The 17697-nt window shown below is 54.4% G+C and overlaps 1 protein-coding gene across 4 annotated transcripts; it reads left to right on the top strand.

Annotated features, from left to right (window-relative positions):
• Positions 1-2038: 2038 nt before the first annotated feature.
• On the top strand, positions 2039-16969 carry PLEKHB1 (pleckstrin homology domain containing B1). Of its 4 annotated transcripts, XM_004708809.2 has the most exons (8): positions 2039-2086; positions 4851-4926; positions 6151-6303; positions 7200-7302; positions 8329-8368; positions 10759-10863; positions 15273-15372; positions 15708-16969. In XM_004708809.2, the coding sequence occupies exons 1-8, from the start codon at positions 2069-2071 to the stop codon at positions 15845-15847; spliced, it is 735 nt and encodes a 244-aa protein (XP_004708866.1). In that variant the 5' UTR covers positions 2039-2068; the 3' UTR covers positions 15848-16969. The 4 variants fall into 4 exon arrangements, with proteins under 4 accessions (XP_004708866.1, XP_004708867.1, XP_045149160.1 ...); XM_004708810.2 differs by lacking the exon at positions 10759-10863; XM_045293225.1 differs by lacking the exons at positions 2039-2086; positions 10759-10863 and adding an exon at positions 3624-3720.
• Positions 16970-17697: the final 728 nt, after the last annotated feature.

Below are 17697 nucleotides of genomic sequence, written 5' to 3'. Positions count from 1 at the left end.
CTCTGGCCAAATGCCTTCTCAGATGGTAACGTATGCTTCACCACCCATTTATCCCTCCGCCTTTCAACCAGCACCACATGTGATTATCGGCCAGGCTGGCACAATTAACTAACTCACTGATTAAAGGATGGAGGCTCTCGCAGCCAGCACTAGCATGTGCTCAGCGACTTCCCTCCCCAGTCTGTCCTCCTTCGGTAAATCCACACAAAGGGCTGAGGATGAGAAATAATCTCACGTAGCCACTCTTCAGACCTGGAACTGAGCTCCTCCCCATGTTAGAATGAGATGGAAAGGGCACCCCTTGCCCAAGGCCTAGTGTTGGGCAAGGAGGAGGGATGGAAACAGGAAATCCTGGGAGCAAGAGGGATAAGGGCTGGTCCACTGAGGGCATGAAAATGGAAAATGGGGGTTTGGTACAAAATGTGCATAAGTGGATGAATGCACAACTCATGATCTGCTCTGCGAACCTTCACCCCCAGCACAGTAAGTTCAACACACAAGCAAAGGGTTTCCGTGGTGCTTATCATGGCTCCGGGAAGGGCCAGGCATGATACCATGCGGTGTGTGCGTTTTTCCCTAAGGAGAGCCTACAGCTTTTATCAAAGCAGGTCACTGACCACCATTTTAGAGACGTGTCTTAGACGCGGTCACTCGCAGTGACTCTGTGAATAACGGCCGGGAAGGCGGCCCGTCCTGAGCCGTCCCTGCATTTGTTATGCTGGGGCTCAGCGTGGCAGCCCCTGGGTCCAGGTTCAGTCTCACTCGTACATTCTAGGTTCTCTTAGTCAAAGGGTTCACGCTCGTTCAGCAAAAGAAGGTCCGAAAGTTTTACTCCTTCTCTGCCCTTCTGGTCGCCTGCGCTTGGAGAAGGCTGCTCTTCCGCGGCCTGTTGCGAGCGCCCTCCAATCGGGGGCTCATCTTCTAGCCCGATCTCTGATAGTGCAGTTCACTCGGGGTTTCCGTGGCAAAGTCCTGGAGAGCAGACAGCTATGTCTTCTTCTTAGTCTGGTCTTGTCTGGAACTTGGCCAAAACCGGTTTGGAGACATAGGTAGTCGTTAAATGCTTCCGGGAGGTATGGTATAGGTTCCAATCCACCAGCCACTCTGTGGGAGAAGCTCAACTGCAGCCCTGGGAAAGCGCTGGGGCCGTGCCACTCCAGTAAACGCCAGCGGCAGACGCATCTGTGGCCTTCGTGTGCCCAGCATCCTTGGGAGAGGTTTTGCTCCAGAATGCTGAATGCTTCTTTGATAACATGTAATCTAACTCTCTGCGCGTCCCCGCGCCCGCCTCCATCTCTTCTCCCCAGGAAGCCCAACTACCTCTGCGAGTGGGAGCAGGGGCGCTGGGGACAGGGAAAGAGGAGCAGCCCCACTCCTGGAATTCCTGGGGCAAAGGCCAATCATTCCTTTTGGGGGGCTTAAGCAAAGCAGAGATTTGCTTTCTACCACCGCGAACTCCTGGAACTGAGGAAGGCCTTTCAAACTTCTTCCTGCCCCAGTGGAGAGGGAGGATCTAAGGCTGGCAGTGCCAGGGAGCAGACTGATTGCGGGAAGGCGGCGTGGTGCGGGGCGCTGCTCCCGGGCCTGCGGGGCAGGGCGGAGCTCCGAGGCTAATAGGATCCGCCCGGCGAATCCCCGGGCCAGGCACGCTCTGCACGCGGGGCCCAGGAGCTGCAGAGGAAGGCTTAAGGAGTCAGGCCCCCCCGCAGCCAGGCCTGGGGTGAAGGGCACGGCTCCGCGGGGGAGGGAAAAGCCCTAGCCCCTCCTCCGAACGAGGAAGAGGGGGGCGAAGCCCTTCCCATGGGATATGGGAGATGAGAGACCCCCTGCGGATCACGGACCACTGGTTCTTGCCCAGTGAGCCAAGGGTCAGGGCCAGGCATCAGTGGGAGGGGCTGGAGAAAGAGGGCAGCTTTGCCCAGGACCTGTGCCCCCTCCCATACTTCCTGCCTCCCCCTCCCAGCTCCCACCTGGCGCCACCTTCCTGATCCCCTTATCACTAAGGCGCTCAGGCAAATAGTACCTGCTGGAGCGTTCTCAGAAATGCTCCCTTGGCCGCCCAGGAACCATGAGCCCTGCAACTCCGGTAAGGACGAGGGGCCTCAGGAAGGAGAGTGGGCAGGACAAATGCCCTTCCTAGAGCAGGACGTAGAGGTGCCCTGGTGGTGCGGTAATACACCTTGGGTTTCGATTTGCAAGGTCCATAGTTCGAAACTACCAGCCGCTCTGCGGCAGAAAGAGGAGGTTACTCCCACACCACCTCAGAAACCCATAGGGGCAGTACTATCCTGGTCACTATGGGTTGCATAGCCTGGATGGCAGTGAGTGAAATAGCCAGTGATGGGACCTGGAGCTTCTAGGCCTCTTTCCTGAATGGCATTCTGTTTTTGCCAGTCTAAGTAGGAGTCTGTGAAGCTGAGATATCCAGGGAAGTGATCTGGGAGGGTCAGGTCTAGGTGGTAAGTATTCGGAAACAATCTTCTTTCTCCACTTGAGCAAGCCCCAACCCCCTTCCGCCCCAATCCATTTTTAATGCCATGAGCATTAGCTTCTTTAAAAAACTACCTATGGGATCGAATTGAGGACAGCAATTGGAGAGATTAGCCAGGAGCCTGAGGGGGCCGTGGGAGTGTGTCAGCGGGGGAGGCTGAAGGTCACCAGTGTCCTTGGATTGTACAGGGAGCCACTTGAGTTTTTGCTGGGCATATTTTCAACAACAGCAAAAGAAATTAAATATTCAAACCCCAAAAACTAGGAGATTAGTGTCTCCTTTTTTTTTTTTTTGCCTAGAAAGAGTTTGTAGTTGTTTTTTTTTTGGTAAGATTCTTAAGAAAAAGAACTTCCGATTGATGTAATCCGTTCACCTGAATTGTACACATGAAAAATGTTCAATTGGCAAATGTTATCTATATTTTATATCAATGACAAAAGGAAAGAATATGTAAACCAACCATCTTTCGTTTGCTTTAACAAACATTTATGGTGCATGTACTTTATAACATTCTTGATGTTGAAGACTCAATGAATTCTTCTTAATGCTTATAATGTAATAGCGATATTGCATTAATAATCTTATTTGCTTATAATGTGTGTGCATGCAGGCACGTATGTTACTAAATGTATTGCTTAAAAGTATTCTAACTGAAGAGGATAGTGGTCAAAATTATGAACAAACCAGTCTGCTTTGGGGAAGTCAATGAGCTAGGAAGCCACTTGAATGGTGCCGTTCAATCCCATCTATCTTATTGAACCAATGATGAGAAAAAAAAATTGAATAGAAAGTAAATGTTTAGAAAATGATGTTGGCCACACATGTACAAGTGTTATATGGAATGTTGTAAGAGCTGTAAGAGCTCCCAATAAAATGATAATTAAGAAAAAGAACTTCATGACAAATGCGTGAGCGGCTGTCTTAAAAGAAACAATACAATCGTAGGTGCAGTCCTTTTACAAGGCTGCCATCCCGCAAAGGCTGTGCACTGCCCAACTCTAGGGCTGCAAACTACAAATCCCAGCATGCCCGGTCAGAGCATCTTTCCATGCCCCGCCTCCTCCCTGAGGGATGCAGCAGGTCCAGGGGGCGGGTCCCCATAGCGCCGCCTGGGGAGTGGAATGCACCAGTCTCTCTCGGGCACTCAGAGCGCAGGCGCAGCGGGTTGGGTGGCAGCAGCATCAAGTAGCCTCCGCAGTGGCAACATCATCCTCTACAGGTGTAGCCAGGTGGGTGCTTCAAGGGGGCTGGAAAAGGAGTTTGCACCTGGCCCTCTCGTGTGAGCTGTGCCAGGGCTTGGAGAGGGAGGTCGCTGCAGGAGCAGCGCCTCCCTGGCCGGCCTTGCAGTCTAAGTGTGCCAGCCCTTGCTACGCAGCAACAGGTGTGAGCTAATGGGGGAGGGGCAGAGGCTCTTGCTGTCATATAAGTTACCCGCAGGGGCAAAAGGCCCTGGATTCCAAGTTCCATCACGTATGTGGGCAAGTTGGAGTAAAGATGGTGACCCAGCTAGCAAGTTTATCGCAGGGTGTATGATTGAGAAGCTGTATCGTATGTGCTGTACTTTGGAAACAAGCCCCTTCCCCCATTCTGATTAAATTTGTCCGAGGTGCAACCTGGGCTTCCCGAGTTTTAGAAGCTCCCACTCGTGTGGGAAGCTGGGACTGCTGGCCCCATGGCTGACAATCAAGTAGGACTGCGCAAGCAACCGCACCGCTTCAGGCCCCATTCCCTCTACAGGTGTAGCCAGGTGTAGCCCCATTCCCTCTACAGGTGTAAAATGGGAATCAGAACAAGGAGTGTTGTGCTGAAAGCACTGGGAACAGTACCTGGCAGGTAGTGCCCATCAGTGGTTGCTGCTGCTTCCCCTTCCTGATAAGTGGCTCGGGTGGGTCCCGTGAGGGAGGCTTTTCTCTTTCTGCATCCTCCATTCATGGCTGTGATTCTAATGTTCTTGCCTGCCAGTATTAAGCAGCTGCAGGCGTTCCTTGTTAAAGAGTTAAAGAGTTCCTCATTCCAGCCTCTCTACCTGCCTCATAGCTACACTTTTACAGATCTGGAAATGAAGGCCAGGCCAGAGGGCCAGGGAGAAGGGACTTGGCCAAGGACAAAGAGCTGAGCTTGGGATTCCCACCACCCGCAGCTGCTGTCCCCACGGGCAGTGCGCCCGCCCTTTCCTTTATCTGCCCAGGGCAGAGAATGGGGAAGAGACAGGTGCCTCGCCCTTGTTTGTTTACTAACACTCCCTAGAACAGTTCCTCTAGGGGCCCCCAGGGGAGGATGGCAGGGCCTGGGGGCTTCTCTCTGGGGAGCTGCTCTGGAACTGTTGACGAGACCTGTGTGCCTGTGGCTTCTCTGACAGGTCCCATCCGACTCCGAGCTGGAAAGTCCTTTTGAAGAAATGGCCCTGGTAAGGGGCGGCTGGCTGTGGAGACAGAGTAAGTGAGCTGGACCAAGCCCTTGTCTGCCCTGTCCCTCATCCTGGGGCCAGGGGGAGGGAAACTATGTGTTGGGCTTGCCACAATGAACCCTCCTCCTAAATAAAAAACCCAACCCAACCCACTGCCACTGAGCTGCTTCCTACTCATGGTGACCCTAAAGAGGGTTTCTGAGACTGTACATCTTTACGGGAGAAGACAGGCTTATCTTTCTCTTGTGAAGTGGCTGGTGGGTTTGAACTGCCAACCTTGTGCTTAGCAGCCCAGTGCTGATCCCACAGCACCTTTCCCCTAAGAAATCAGTGCCTTTTTATCATCCTTGTCCTATCCACGTCCTGTCCAGGGCCTGCAACGTCCTTCCCATCTCTGACTTCTTGGTTAACTTGTCCTTATTCTTCAATACTCAGCTCAAATGTCCCTTTCTCTGGGGAGTCTTCTCCCACTCCCTCTAACCCCCAGCACTGTCCCTGCTGTAGTTACCAAGATTGGTTAGCGGCTCCCATAATGCCTTGTGCACACACTTATCAAATTGACCCTCCTGTGATATAACTGCATTGACCCATGGCTCCCTACTTCCCCAGCCTGAGGTCTTCAAGGGCAGGAATGAGGTTTGGCCTACTATGTGTTCACGGAACCTTAGCCCGAGGCTGAAACCAGGGCAGAGCACAGAACAAGATGAAAAATGCCTCTCTGCAGTGCTTTGGAAACTGTCAAACTCAAAACTCTCTGGATTTTTGTGTTGTGGTTTCCCGTCACAGTGTCTGAGGTCAGGGCTCAGGCTGCCAGACCCACCTCCAACCAGAGTCATGATGTGAACAAGAGTTATGGCAGAGACCCCTGGGATTAACACCCCACTCTCCTTTCTCAGTTTGGCTCAGTTCAGTAAACACTGAACAGAGGTCCTGCCGGGTGCCTAGCCCCATGTGGGGAGCTATAGACCCTCAGTCTAGAGGAGGGGCCACACTCTGCACAAACTGATTGTCACATATGTTTGGGAGAAGAATGTGGCTTACCACAGGGACAGATCTTTATCCTGAAGGAAACTCCAGTTTCCACTGAACACAGTTATGGCACCATGTCACAGGACTGATGGGAGAAAGAAGGGAGGGGTGGTTATAACACAGGGGGTTCTGGAGGTGAGGGGACCCTAGAAGCGCACCTGGGTCTCCTGTCCCCAGCAGACTCCTGGGTCAGCCTGTCTGGTGGGTGGGGAATATCGCACAGGCTCCATCCTCCGGCGCTGGAAGCGGAACTGGTTCGCCCTGTGGCTGGATGGAACCCTGGGCTACTACCGAGACGAGACGGCGCAGGACGAGGAGGACCGTGTGCTCATCCACTTCAACGTCCGCGAGGTGAAGATTGGCCAAGAGTGCCATGGTGAGCCGGCATCCCCTCCTCCCTGGCCCTGTGACAAGGGTGGAGCCCCACTGTGTCTGAGGACACCTGCAGGTGGAAGGCTCTTTGCAGCTTCCAGAGGACTTCTGCAGAGCTTGGTGCCAGACCTCTATCAACTGACTGAAGCCCCCTTAGAGGCCACCAATTGCATACATGGGGAACCTTTTAGATGGCAAGAGACTATGGACCAGGAATGAATGAGGAGGCTCCGGCCTCATTTAGGGCTCTGTCCCCACGACTGGAGCAGGGAGAGGCCACCTTTGTCTATAAAAGGAGTCAATACCCAGTACCTGTGAGTGCACACGAATCCATCAATCCCTCATTCAGCTCCTACCCATGCTGCAGTCCCAGAGGCCAGCCCCACACAGCACCTGTCCTCTCGGCACCCTCACCACACACAGTGCCACCAAGTCCATTCTGCCTCCCCAGGCTGTACGTCTTTACAGAGGCAAACAGTGCGTCTTTGTCCCTCAGAGCAGTTGGTGGGTTCAAACCATCGACTTTTCAGTCAACAGCGCCATGCTTATTCCATTCTGCCCCTGGGCTCCTCTCCAGGCACTAGGGATTGGATAAAGAGGAAGTGAAATCCAGAGATTCAGAGAAGGTCAGTACCTGCTCCAGGGACCCAGAGCAAATCTTGGAGTTCCTCATATAAAGCTCTGGTCCCAACGAGAACAGGAGAGCTGGAAGATATAGGCAGGGATGGCTGAGGAGTAGAGTCGAGTCCTACAGATGTGGGGTCAGAGGATGGTGGCAGTGGCAACGAAGCACGACCCAGAGAACTCACTCCTTGTTGCTTTCTGAGCTTGCTGTGGGGTGTGGGTGTGAGCCTGGGCTTTGTGCCCTGTAGAAACCCCTATATGTCTGTCTGCCTTCAGATGTGCAGCCCCCAGAGGGCCGGAGCCGAGATGGCCTGCTGACGGTGCACCTGCGGGAAGGCTCCCGCCTGCACCTGTGTGCAGAGACCCGGGACGACGCCATGTGAGTTGTCCCCTGGAGAGGAGCGGGCAGGACCACAGCAGCGAAACCCTAGGTCCACTGATGGGGGAAGAGGGCATGCCCTGGTGGGGCTGGTGTGTCACTGAGGGCTGCGTACAGTGACCTGACGGCTGCTGGTGAGGGATGATCCAGTCACCTCCCCCCAGCGTAGGAGGAGCTCACAGTGTGGCTCTGGGGTGTTGGAGGGACACAGCAACTTCAGTGGGTGTTCCCTGATCGCCCAGAGTAAGGGGCACAGCAGCCTCTGCGGGGCACTTTTGCTGGTGGTGATAGAAAAGGGTAAGCCTGCTGCCAAAGAACCCCCTTCTTGTTTCCCTGGGAGAAGATGGCCACAGGCCTGCCCCCTGTAGGGTGTGGGGACAGCGGGGCCTCGCACCTGAGGCAGCCCAGCCAGCTCCCTGGGGGTACCCTGGTGTCACATGCAGCTCCCCAGGCCAGGGTGGGTGTCTTCCTAAGGCGCCATCAGCACCCTCACATTCTTTCTCTCGTTGGCCTCTCCCTGTAGGAGAGGGAAAGAGATGGGGTATGGGGGAGGAAGGGAAGCTGAGCTCTGGCAGACAAAGCACAGAGGCGCCTTGTCCACCCTGGCTCGGCGCCATGGCAACCAACAAAGACCCAATTGTCTGGAGTCCACTGGGCTCCGGGGTCAGAGCTTGGGGACACTGGGTTGGTAGGTTCGGGATCTAGAGGTGGGCTGCAGCCAGGGAAGCCACTCAGATAGGTCAGACTGAAGCCCGCTTAGAAACCACCCAAGCCCACTTCCCATTGCATACATGGGGAACCTTCTAGATGGCAAGAGACTGGACCAGGAATGAATGAGGAGGCTCCGGCCTCATTTAGGGCTCTGTCCCCATGACTGGAACAGGGAAGAGGCCACCTTTGTCCATACAGATGAGTCAGTGATGCGCTGGGGTGAGAGGCTGCTGGGGAGGAAAGTCTCAAATGTAGCAACCCATCTTCTTGCTCTCAAGCCCACCTCGTGTTTGCTAGTGGGGTTTTCCTTTGCAGAGCGTGGAAGACAGCGCTGCTGGAGACCAACGCCACCCCGGTGAGCCCCCCACCCTCCTCCACTCTGGTCCCCACCCCCATCTGCCATGGAATCACGGGTGACTCAGACTCAGTCTCCACCTGCCAGGGTTCCTGGTCCAGTCTGGCTAGACTTGGGAAGCTTCAGAGGCCCTGAGTTCCAGGTGGAAAAGCATAGATGGCCAGCCGGGGCTCAAAGGCCGCAGAGACAGAAGCCTCTGGGAAGCTTGCTGGAGGGGGTGCCATGTGAGCTGGGAGAAAGGAACTAGCTTTTATTGAGCAACTATCACGTGCCAGGTGTGGTCCAGGAGACTGACATTCATTAATCCATGCAACAAATAGTGACTGAGTCCCCGCGGTGTTCCAGACCCTCTCTGTCAGGTGACAGGGATCAGAGGTAAGCCCAGGAGAACCGCAGGCTCTTCCCTCCGGGACCTCAGCCCACTAGGGAGACAGACGTGAACCCGCTGATGACCCTGGTGGTAACCACCCCAGGAGAGAAGTGCAATGTGCCAGCCAGTGGGGCCTCCTGATGCAGTTGGGGGTCCAGACCCGAAAGATACAGAAACCAATGGATGGACGGTGTGGGCTAGAGGAGAAGAAACTTTCTTAGGCAGAGGGGACAGCATGTGCAAAGGCCCTGAGCAAGGCTTAAGACCTTGGCAAGTGACGGAACAGAAGATGGGCTGGAGTAATGAACTCCAGGAGTGAGAGGGAGGCGGGGTGAGGTGGTTTGCAGGCCAGGTCATGGGGTCTAGGCTTAGGGTAAAGGCTTCTGCTCAGCGCCCTGGGAAACCACCGAGGAAGAGGGTGTAAGATTCGGTCAGATTCATACTTGTAAAAGGACAGCCTGCTGGTACACAGGGAATGGACTGTATGGGGCAAGAGAGGCCAGGGAATCTCATTCCAAGAAGGGAAGGTGACACACTGGGGCCAGCATGGAGACCTTGCTGGCAGAGATAGGCTGATGAGGACAGACTACTGAGACGGACTCAGCCAGTGCTTAGCACCTGATGTGGGTGAGGGTGGGTTTAGAGAGCTGCCCAGGACCCGTAGTTCAAGATGGCACAGCCTGGTCTTGGTCCCCATCTGCCTAACTTCCGATTCCGCGCCTGCTCCTCTCTGGAGCACAATAGAGGTCCCCCTCATGTAGTGATAAAGCCCCTCGAGAAGTGTGGGGCACTGGGATACATTAGCATCCCCCTCGGGTGCCTCCCTGCTGAGGACCAGGCATGCGCAACACCTGGCATTGGTCACATTGTTTAATTGCCCCACAGCCCCGGCAGGGAAAAGTCTGGAGGCTGGTATCCTTAGTCCCATTGTATAGACAGGTAAGCTGAGGCTTAGAGAGGGGTAGTGACTGGTCCATGGTCTTGTCAAAGGAAAAGCCTATCGGGACCAAGATTTTGAGAGGAGGGCAGTATCTGCAGATGAACTGTGACACAAGCAGGGCAGTGGTGTGTGTGTGTGTACACATATGTACATGTGTTGAAGAGACCGAGGGCTGGCCTGACTGAAGGGCAGTGGCAGAAAGGATGAGAGAGATGACCTCTGGGGCCTTCCCGGAGGGTCTGGAGGTCCAGGTGAAGGAACAGGGCTGTCAGAGACCATGGGAAGTAGTCAAGGGCAGTGAGCAGGGTGGACTGGGAGATTTGGGGGCCGAGTTGGACCTCCAGGTGAAGGTTGGATTGAGGGAGGTGGAGCAGTGCCCAGTGGGGTAGAGGGACCCAGGGTTGGCCAGAAAAGGAGGTGAGGGCTGACTGTCTGTACTCTGTGACTCTATGAAGCTACCCTGCCCTTCTCTGTCCACCCTCTTGCTGCTCAGCTTGCTCTCCGCCTGTCACCGGATCCACTATTCTACCTCCTGCTGCTTTGCACCCACCCCGCCACCCCCACCCCCAGCCTGGCCCCTCTGGTGGCAGCTTCCTAGACCAGGTGTGTTAGTACCCGAGTCTGCCTGTCTCTGTGTCCACCTCTGTCTGCACCTCTCTCAGCCTCAGCCTGCAGGCCGGACTGGTACTCACACAAGCATATTTTACTCTGGCTGAAGACTCCAGGAGGAGCCCTCAGTTGCCTTGGGGCACAGCCAGGGACAAGATAGTTAGGGTGGGGCACCGGATGTGAAGGCCAGCAGAGAGGGGGCACATCATAGCTGCAATGTCTCCCAGAGACTGGGAACCTCTGTGCCCCCAAACAGGCAAAGGTGGGCTAATGCCAGAGACCACGGGTCCTTCCTCTGCAACTTTGGCGCAGTCCACATCCTTCTCCAAGCCACCCCGTTCCCATGGGCTGCGGAGGAAGAGAGCACCCCCTGACTTTGGTGGGGTCTATTAAGAGCTGAGTCTCTTAGGGTACAGAGGGCCTCTGATGCCTCCCTTCCTCCCCCTTCTCCGGTCTCTGTGGCCTGAGCAGGCCCCAGCTGGAGCCACAGTCCCTCCCAGGAGCCGCCAGGTTTGCCCCAAGGTCAGGTGTGTGACCCGCTCATGGAGCCCCTGTAAGTTTGAGAGGCGGATCTGGGTAAGTGCTGGCGTAGTCCTCCCTGCCTCCTCCTGACCATCAAGATGTCTCCCAGGCTAGGCCTGGGCATAGCCCTTCCCTGCTCACAAACCTTCCATGGCTCCCTAGCACCCATGAGACACCAACCCCAGCCCTCGCCACCTGGCCTTCAGTTAGCCTCCTGTCTCTTCCTCCTCATCCTCCGTTCTCTAGCTACCGCCCTGCTGACCCTCTGTGCCCAGCCGCCCTCCCTCCGTCTCACACATGCTGTTCTCGCTCCTGAAAAGAGCCCGCGTCTCCTCTGCCACCCAGCATGCTTTAAGACCCACCTCAAAGGCTGGCTGGCACCGGCTCAGGGAAGACTTCCCAGAGGCCAGGCCTTATCTCTGCCTCCCACAACCTAGTGCTCAGTACTGGCTTCATTCTACAGGTGTCAGCTTACTCCCCGGCAAGGACCGGGTCTGTTGGCTCTGCTCTTACGAAGCTGAGCCCAAGGCTGGCTGCTCAGTGATGAGGACAGCCCGTTCTAACTGCATCCTGGCACATGAGGGTCTGAATCGATGAGGCTACAGGGAGTGTTTGCTGAGTGAGCAAATGAGTGGCTGAAGGGAGAGTGAGCACACACACACGCACACATACCCGCATGGGCACCTGAGTGGCATATTGTGACTCAGTCCACGTCTGTGTTTCCGCTGCCCTGCAGAGGTTCTAGAAAGCAGGATTGGGGCCTGAATCCTTCTCTGCCCTGCAGAGCTCAGCACAGGGCCCACTGGGGGCAGCTGGGGACCAAGACCAGGCTGTGCCATCTTGACAGGCATCTGCGAGCCCCTCTTCGAGCATGGTGGGTCTCGGTGGGTGTGGCTGGGCTCTAGAATTGTGCACCCAGTCGCTGGGGAGGCGATTCTACTCATGGGGGGCCGAGGAGAATTGTGCTTCAAGGGGTTTTCAGGGGCTGAGCTTTTGGAAGAAGGGAGCCAGGTCTTTCTTCCCCAGAACCTCTGGGTGGATTTGAATCTCCAACCTTTCAGGCAGCTGGCGAGGACATTTGCCAGTTACACCACCCAGGGGCTCCCTAGAATCCTGAGGGACTTAAAATGACAGAAGTTCAGCTCCTGTTTCTGAAAGGTCTAGGTCTTGGGTTGCTATTGTTGTTAGTTGGTCCTGACTCATAGCGACCCTGTGCACCACAGAACAGACCACCACCTGGCCCTGCACCCTCCTCCCGACTGTTCTAATGTGCGCGCCCATTGTTGCAGCCATGGTGTTGGTCCATCTTGAGGGCCTTCCTCCTCTTGGCTGTCCTTCTACTTCACCAGGCACGAGCTTACATCCTTGCCTCTAAGGAGCATTCTGGTTGCACTTCTTCCAAGACAGATCTGTTTGTTCTTTTGGCAGTCCATGGTACTTTCAATGTTCTTTACCAGCACCGTAGTTCAAGTGCATCCATCCCTTCTTCTTGGGTCTTCCTTTTGCATTGTCCAACTTTCCCATGGCCATAAAGCGATGGACAAAATCATGCCTGGGGTCAGGCACATTTGAGTCTTCAAAGGAACCTCCTTGCTTTTCAACACTTTAAAGAGATTTATCCAGAGCAATGCTAGGAAATCTATAGTTTAAAACATTTTTTTCTGGGCGAGTATATGCACTGGCTACACAGCCCTGGGTCTGTTAGATTCTCACGCTGCCTTGGGAGTGGGCAGGACAGGAAGGAGTGTCTCCATTTACAGATGAGAAACTGGAAGCTCTGAGAGGTCATATAACTTGACCAAGGTCACCCATTTCCTCAGTGGCAGGGCTGGGAACCCCAGCTGAACATTCTGAGGCTTCTCCCTTCACCATAGTAGATAGGATACAAGTTTTTGTTTAGAGGGAAGGATTCTTTTTTTTTTTTTTTTTAAACATTTTATTAGGGGCTCATACAACTGTTATCCCAATCCATACACCCATCAATTGTGTAAAGCGTACCTGTACATCATTTCTCAAAACATTTTCTCTCCATTTAAACCCCCGACATTAGGTCCTCATTTTTCCCCTCCCTCCATGCTCCCCCCTCCCACATGAGCCCTTGATAGTTTATAAATGGGTATTTTGTCATATCTTGCCCTGTCCGACTTCTCCCTTCATCCACTTTTCGGTTGTCTGTCCCCCAGGGAGGAGGTCACACACAGTTCCATGTAATCGGTTCCCTCTTTCGGGAAGGATTCTTAAAAACAGAACTTCAAGGGCTGTAAACCTAACTACACCCAAGTTTTCTGATGGAGGTTAGCTTTGCTTGTGACCCCTGATTGGTTGGCATTGTCCTTACCCACAGAAGGGATTGGGCTTTCATAGGGCGGGGGGTGGGGGGTGGGGGTGGGGTTGGCGACCAAGCCCTAAGGTTCCATTCCTGAAGTCCCTGGGGGCTGCCTGTTGCCTAGTGAACTATATGAGTTTGCCTTTGGGCCTCCCAGGCTTGGCAGGTAGAGACGGGAGCCCCAGTGGGCCTTGAGCTGGTGTTTTCCACCCTCCCCAGAGCCTCCCAAAGCCACTGGTTCTCTGCAGCTACAGGGCAGGTGTATACTCTTTCTGGAACTCAGTTCCCTACTGGTTTGAAGGCTTAGATCCCTGTGACCAATCCTAGGCCTGGCCACCTCTACCAGCTGCCCTCCTGCCTCAGGGAAAGGATGCAGTGAAGGGAGCCACTTGAGACCGCAGACCCACAGCATGGTTTGTCTGAGCCTTTTGTACCGCTCTGGGACTCTTTGTTGTCGCTAACTTGAAATTGGACTCAGAGTTGGGTGACCTTGGCTCTAATCCTGGCCCTGTATTGGGTTCCCTTGAGGTAAATTCAATAGACATGTAAATATCAGGTGCCTACTGTATGCTTGGTTCTGCCCAATCTGGCCTGATGAGACCCAATCGCTGCCCTTGAGGGCAGTGGGGAGGGGAGGCACACATACACTCATGAGGACACAGGACAGTGTGATCAGTGTTGTGATGGAGATAGCCCAAGTGCTGTAGGCTCTCAACGGGAGCCCGACCGAATCTGAGGTTCCGGAAGAGTGACACGGGGATTGCATGTAAAAGGCAAGGCAGGTTATTGAAGGAAACAAGAGAAGGGAAGTGCTGAGCAAAGGCACCCAGACAAAGATCACATGGTGTACCTTGAGAACTTCCTTTATTGCTAATCTCGACAAAGATGCCATCGTATGTCTGCTCCAACCTGCCAGTCGGGGTTCTCCCCGAAAACCACTTGTCTGAAAAATGTTTGTTCCAAGTTACCACTTCCAAATTGCCCAGACCAATGGCTTACTTTCCTGATGTTGGCCACAAGGAGGGACACACTTGCCTTTTTCAGAAGATCAGTCGTGAGGCTGGTGGCTAATGCAATTTGAAAGCGAGTGTGATAAAGACAACCTGATCTTTCCGGTCTGAGTGCATGCCGGGGGCATTCCCAGAGAACTGCAGTTACAGGGAAAGGGGCAGCTTTGGGAGATGGAGAGATGACGTCTTCCCTCTGAAATGGCTGGAGTTTGAGGTAGCGGAACCTCTCAGAGGAGGGAGACCCTGCAGGTGTGGAGATATGGGCTGGAAGGGGGCTAAAAGGAAGAAGCCAGGAGCGAAGGGGAGCCTGCTCCCCTGTGGGTAAGATGAAGGGACTGGATGGGAGCTTCCATTTAATTCAGCACAAACGTGTGGGCTCCTGCCTGTGACAGACATTGGGGCAGAAGTGGGGCTGCTAGGAACAAGAGGTGCACGCAGACTGCAGAGAGCACAGGAAGAAAGCCCGTAGACATTCCCCCGAGTCCCAGTTTTCTCTTCTGTGGTAAGACGGGAGGTAATAATGCTTGCCTTAAAATTAGAGGTGACCACCATGTGAGCGCTTCCTTTAAAACCAGGTAGATAGTAGATGCTTGATAACACTTTAGTTACTTCCACTTCCTCCCTCTCTCACTCTGGTCCACTTCCTGGGAGTGGTCCTTGACTAGAGACCGTTAGCAAATACGAAGACACTTAAGGAAGTTTGGGTGGAAAGAGAATGGAGTTTTCCCACGAACGTTTGCAGGCTCGTGTTAGACTAGGAAGCAACGTTGGGAGCCATGGAGAATTTTTGAGCTGCGGAGGCTAGGGTGGGAGAACGGGCCCCGCTGGGAGATGGGTGCAGGGGAGGTCAAGGCAGGCAATAAAGCCTTGTGGGGACTCAGGAACTCTTCCAGGAGCTTGATGCTTCTTGGGAGCCCCCTCCCCTTAAAAAATAACTTCCAAATTTATTTATAAACTATCTCTTCCAATTATTATTACTTTTAACAAGCCCATTTCTAAGTTTGGGGAACCCGCTGTGGGACCCAAAGGGGCCTGAACCCTCGGGGGTGCGGTGGGTGGGTGGAAGTAGGGGACAAACCCTGGTCAGGGAGCTGTTTCGTGTCAGCTAACCCAGAGGGGCTCCCCAGGTGCGCGTCTACAGCCCATACCAGGATTACTATGAAGTGGTGCCACCAAACGCGCACGAGACCACCTATGTCCGCAGCTACTATGGGCCGCCCTACCCAGGTAAGTCTTCGGTCCACTTTTGTGCCGCACCCCGCGGGCGTCCCTACCCTTCTCGTAATGACCTTGGATTACACACTCTGCCCCACAACCCCCAAACTTGTCCCCACTGAAGACCCGGCGGCCCAGGAGCGCGCGGGCGCCTGGGGCCGGTCGCGACACCTGGTGGCTAATCCGGGAACAGCCACTTCCTTCCGCTCCAGCGACCGCCAGCCTGCTGGAAAGCCCGGGAGCCTGGCGGGGGCCTCGTTCTTCCCGAGTCCAGGCGCTCTCAGTGGGTCAGGTGCGGAGGGACCGGCAGGCATCGTTTGCCCCCTGATGACTGGCTCTCCCCGCAGGCCCCGGCGGCGTGACTCACGTGATCGTGCGGGAGGATCCCTGCTACAGCGCGGGCGCCCCGCTGGCCATGGGCATGCTCGCGGGGGCCGCCACGGGCGCCGCGCTCGGCTCGCTCATGTGGTCGCCCTGCTGGTTCTGAGCCCGGGGTCCCAGCGCGGGAAGCCCACCTCCCTCCGCAGACATCTGTAGACCGCTCTTCCTCCCGAACACACCGCCCCAGTCCTGCGCCACTTGGCCCCCACCACGTTCCCTAGTGCCTCCGAGAAGCTTGGACCCCCAACTCCCACATGCCAAGAAGCTATTGTTTCACAGGTACCATCACTGCCCCAATTCTCTACTTACCGTGGTCAAACACCAAGAAATTCCTGACGGATACATGACAGTATCCTGCGGCCTGTCTCCAAGCACACGCACCAACGTATGTTTTAAGAAACAACATAATTTGACTTCAGGCTCTCTGGGCCCTGGGGTGACACACTCCTCCAAGCGCTGCTGGCCTGGTGGGGAAGCTACATTTGACATACCAGTTGTCAGCCCTTTGTTGGGAATGCAGGGTAGGCAAGGAAGTGGGAGTGGGGACCAGAACAGTAAACGTGCTGGCATGCCCTAGAAATTAAAAGGCGGTTCAGTTGGATTGGAATCGGCTGGGCTGGGCCTCCAGGCTTAAGAGCTTGCTGGTTAGGGAGTTTTATGTACGGAAGGTTCATGATGGCGCCTGTAATGTATTACCTATTATTTCTATCAACACACACTCATATCCCACCCATTTCCTGGGTTTAGTTCCACCCTTTTATCACCAATTTCCTGGGCCCTTTTCCTTCAATGGCCAGGTAAGCATTTGGGACCTCCAGCCTTACCTATGAAACTGCCTCCATCAGGAAATGACTTTTTCATCATCAAAATGTGGCCCTTAGGCCACGGCCATCAGTCTTGGCCTCTTCCATTGCTCTGGGGTACAGTGGTGTCCCTTTGGGAGGATAGTGGTGTTCACATCTGGGGCCTGTTCCCCCCTTTCCCACCCGGAGGTCCCATGTGTGGATCACTGCAGGTGGCCCAGCAGTCCATTTCATCACCTTCCAGCCCCTTCCCTTGTCCCCATCACCAATGGAAATGCTACCGTGGTCACCATCTAGTCTCCGTTCCCATCACCACTAGAAATGCTAACATACCTGCCCAGTCGCCAGAATAGTTGGCTGAAGATTCCCTGCAGATGGGGGCTCCACTGACTGCTGCAGACTAATAAAGGTGTAGATGGCTCGCATTCAGGCTTTCGCTCTCTTTATTCCCCAGGAGGCTCCCCAGGACATCTTCAGGACCCCAGCTACTACCAACACCTTGTCTGGCCTGGTGGGGAGGGTGGATTCTGAGGTCATATTCGCTGAGGAATTTGGGTTGTCACTTAATCTTTCTGGATCTTGGTACCCCCATCAATGAGGTAGCAGTTGAAGTTGGCCAGGGGCTGGAAGAGGGCCTGTTAGGTCTGGCACCTGAGCTGATGATGATCCAGGCCAAACCTTGCGTGCTTTGAGAGGTCTTTTCCAGCTCTGGTTCTTCGGTCACTCACCAGGAGGTACTGCACACCAGGTCCATCCTGAGGCTGTCCAACTACATTGAACGTCTGTCTGCACATACATACTTTGGGGACCCCAGCAGTGGGAGCTTCTCCAATACCAGAAGTATGACTCAGTTTCAAAACCAGATTCTTAAATCCTGAAAGCTAAGCTGGAAAGGGCCCTAGGTGCCTCCCTTACTAGTCCCTTCTGTCATTCAAAGGATCAGGGAGGGAATTAACTTCTCACTTTCCTTCCACTGTGAGGTAGTTCAGCCTATGGGACATCCTTCTTCAGTGGGAGCCAAGATCTGCCACCTGTGAACTCCCAGGTGTTGCGTTACCTCCAGGCCCCAGTGCCTTCTAGTGCTAAAAACTCCCAAAGACTTGAACTGGTCCTCAGAAGACTTCGTTGTCAGGAACACCTCTCAGCTAGCCTG

This window comes from Echinops telfairi, unplaced genomic scaffold, assembly GCF_000313985.2.
Source record: "Echinops telfairi isolate 266 unplaced genomic scaffold, ASM31398v2 ScPeMD7_1713;HRSCAF=2227, whole genome shotgun sequence".
In the NCBI taxonomy this organism is placed as follows: domain Eukaryota; kingdom Metazoa; phylum Chordata; class Mammalia; order Afrosoricida; family Tenrecidae; genus Echinops; species Echinops telfairi.
The sequence above is the reverse complement of the archived record's forward strand: the minus strand, read 5'-3'. Positions and strand labels throughout refer to the sequence as shown.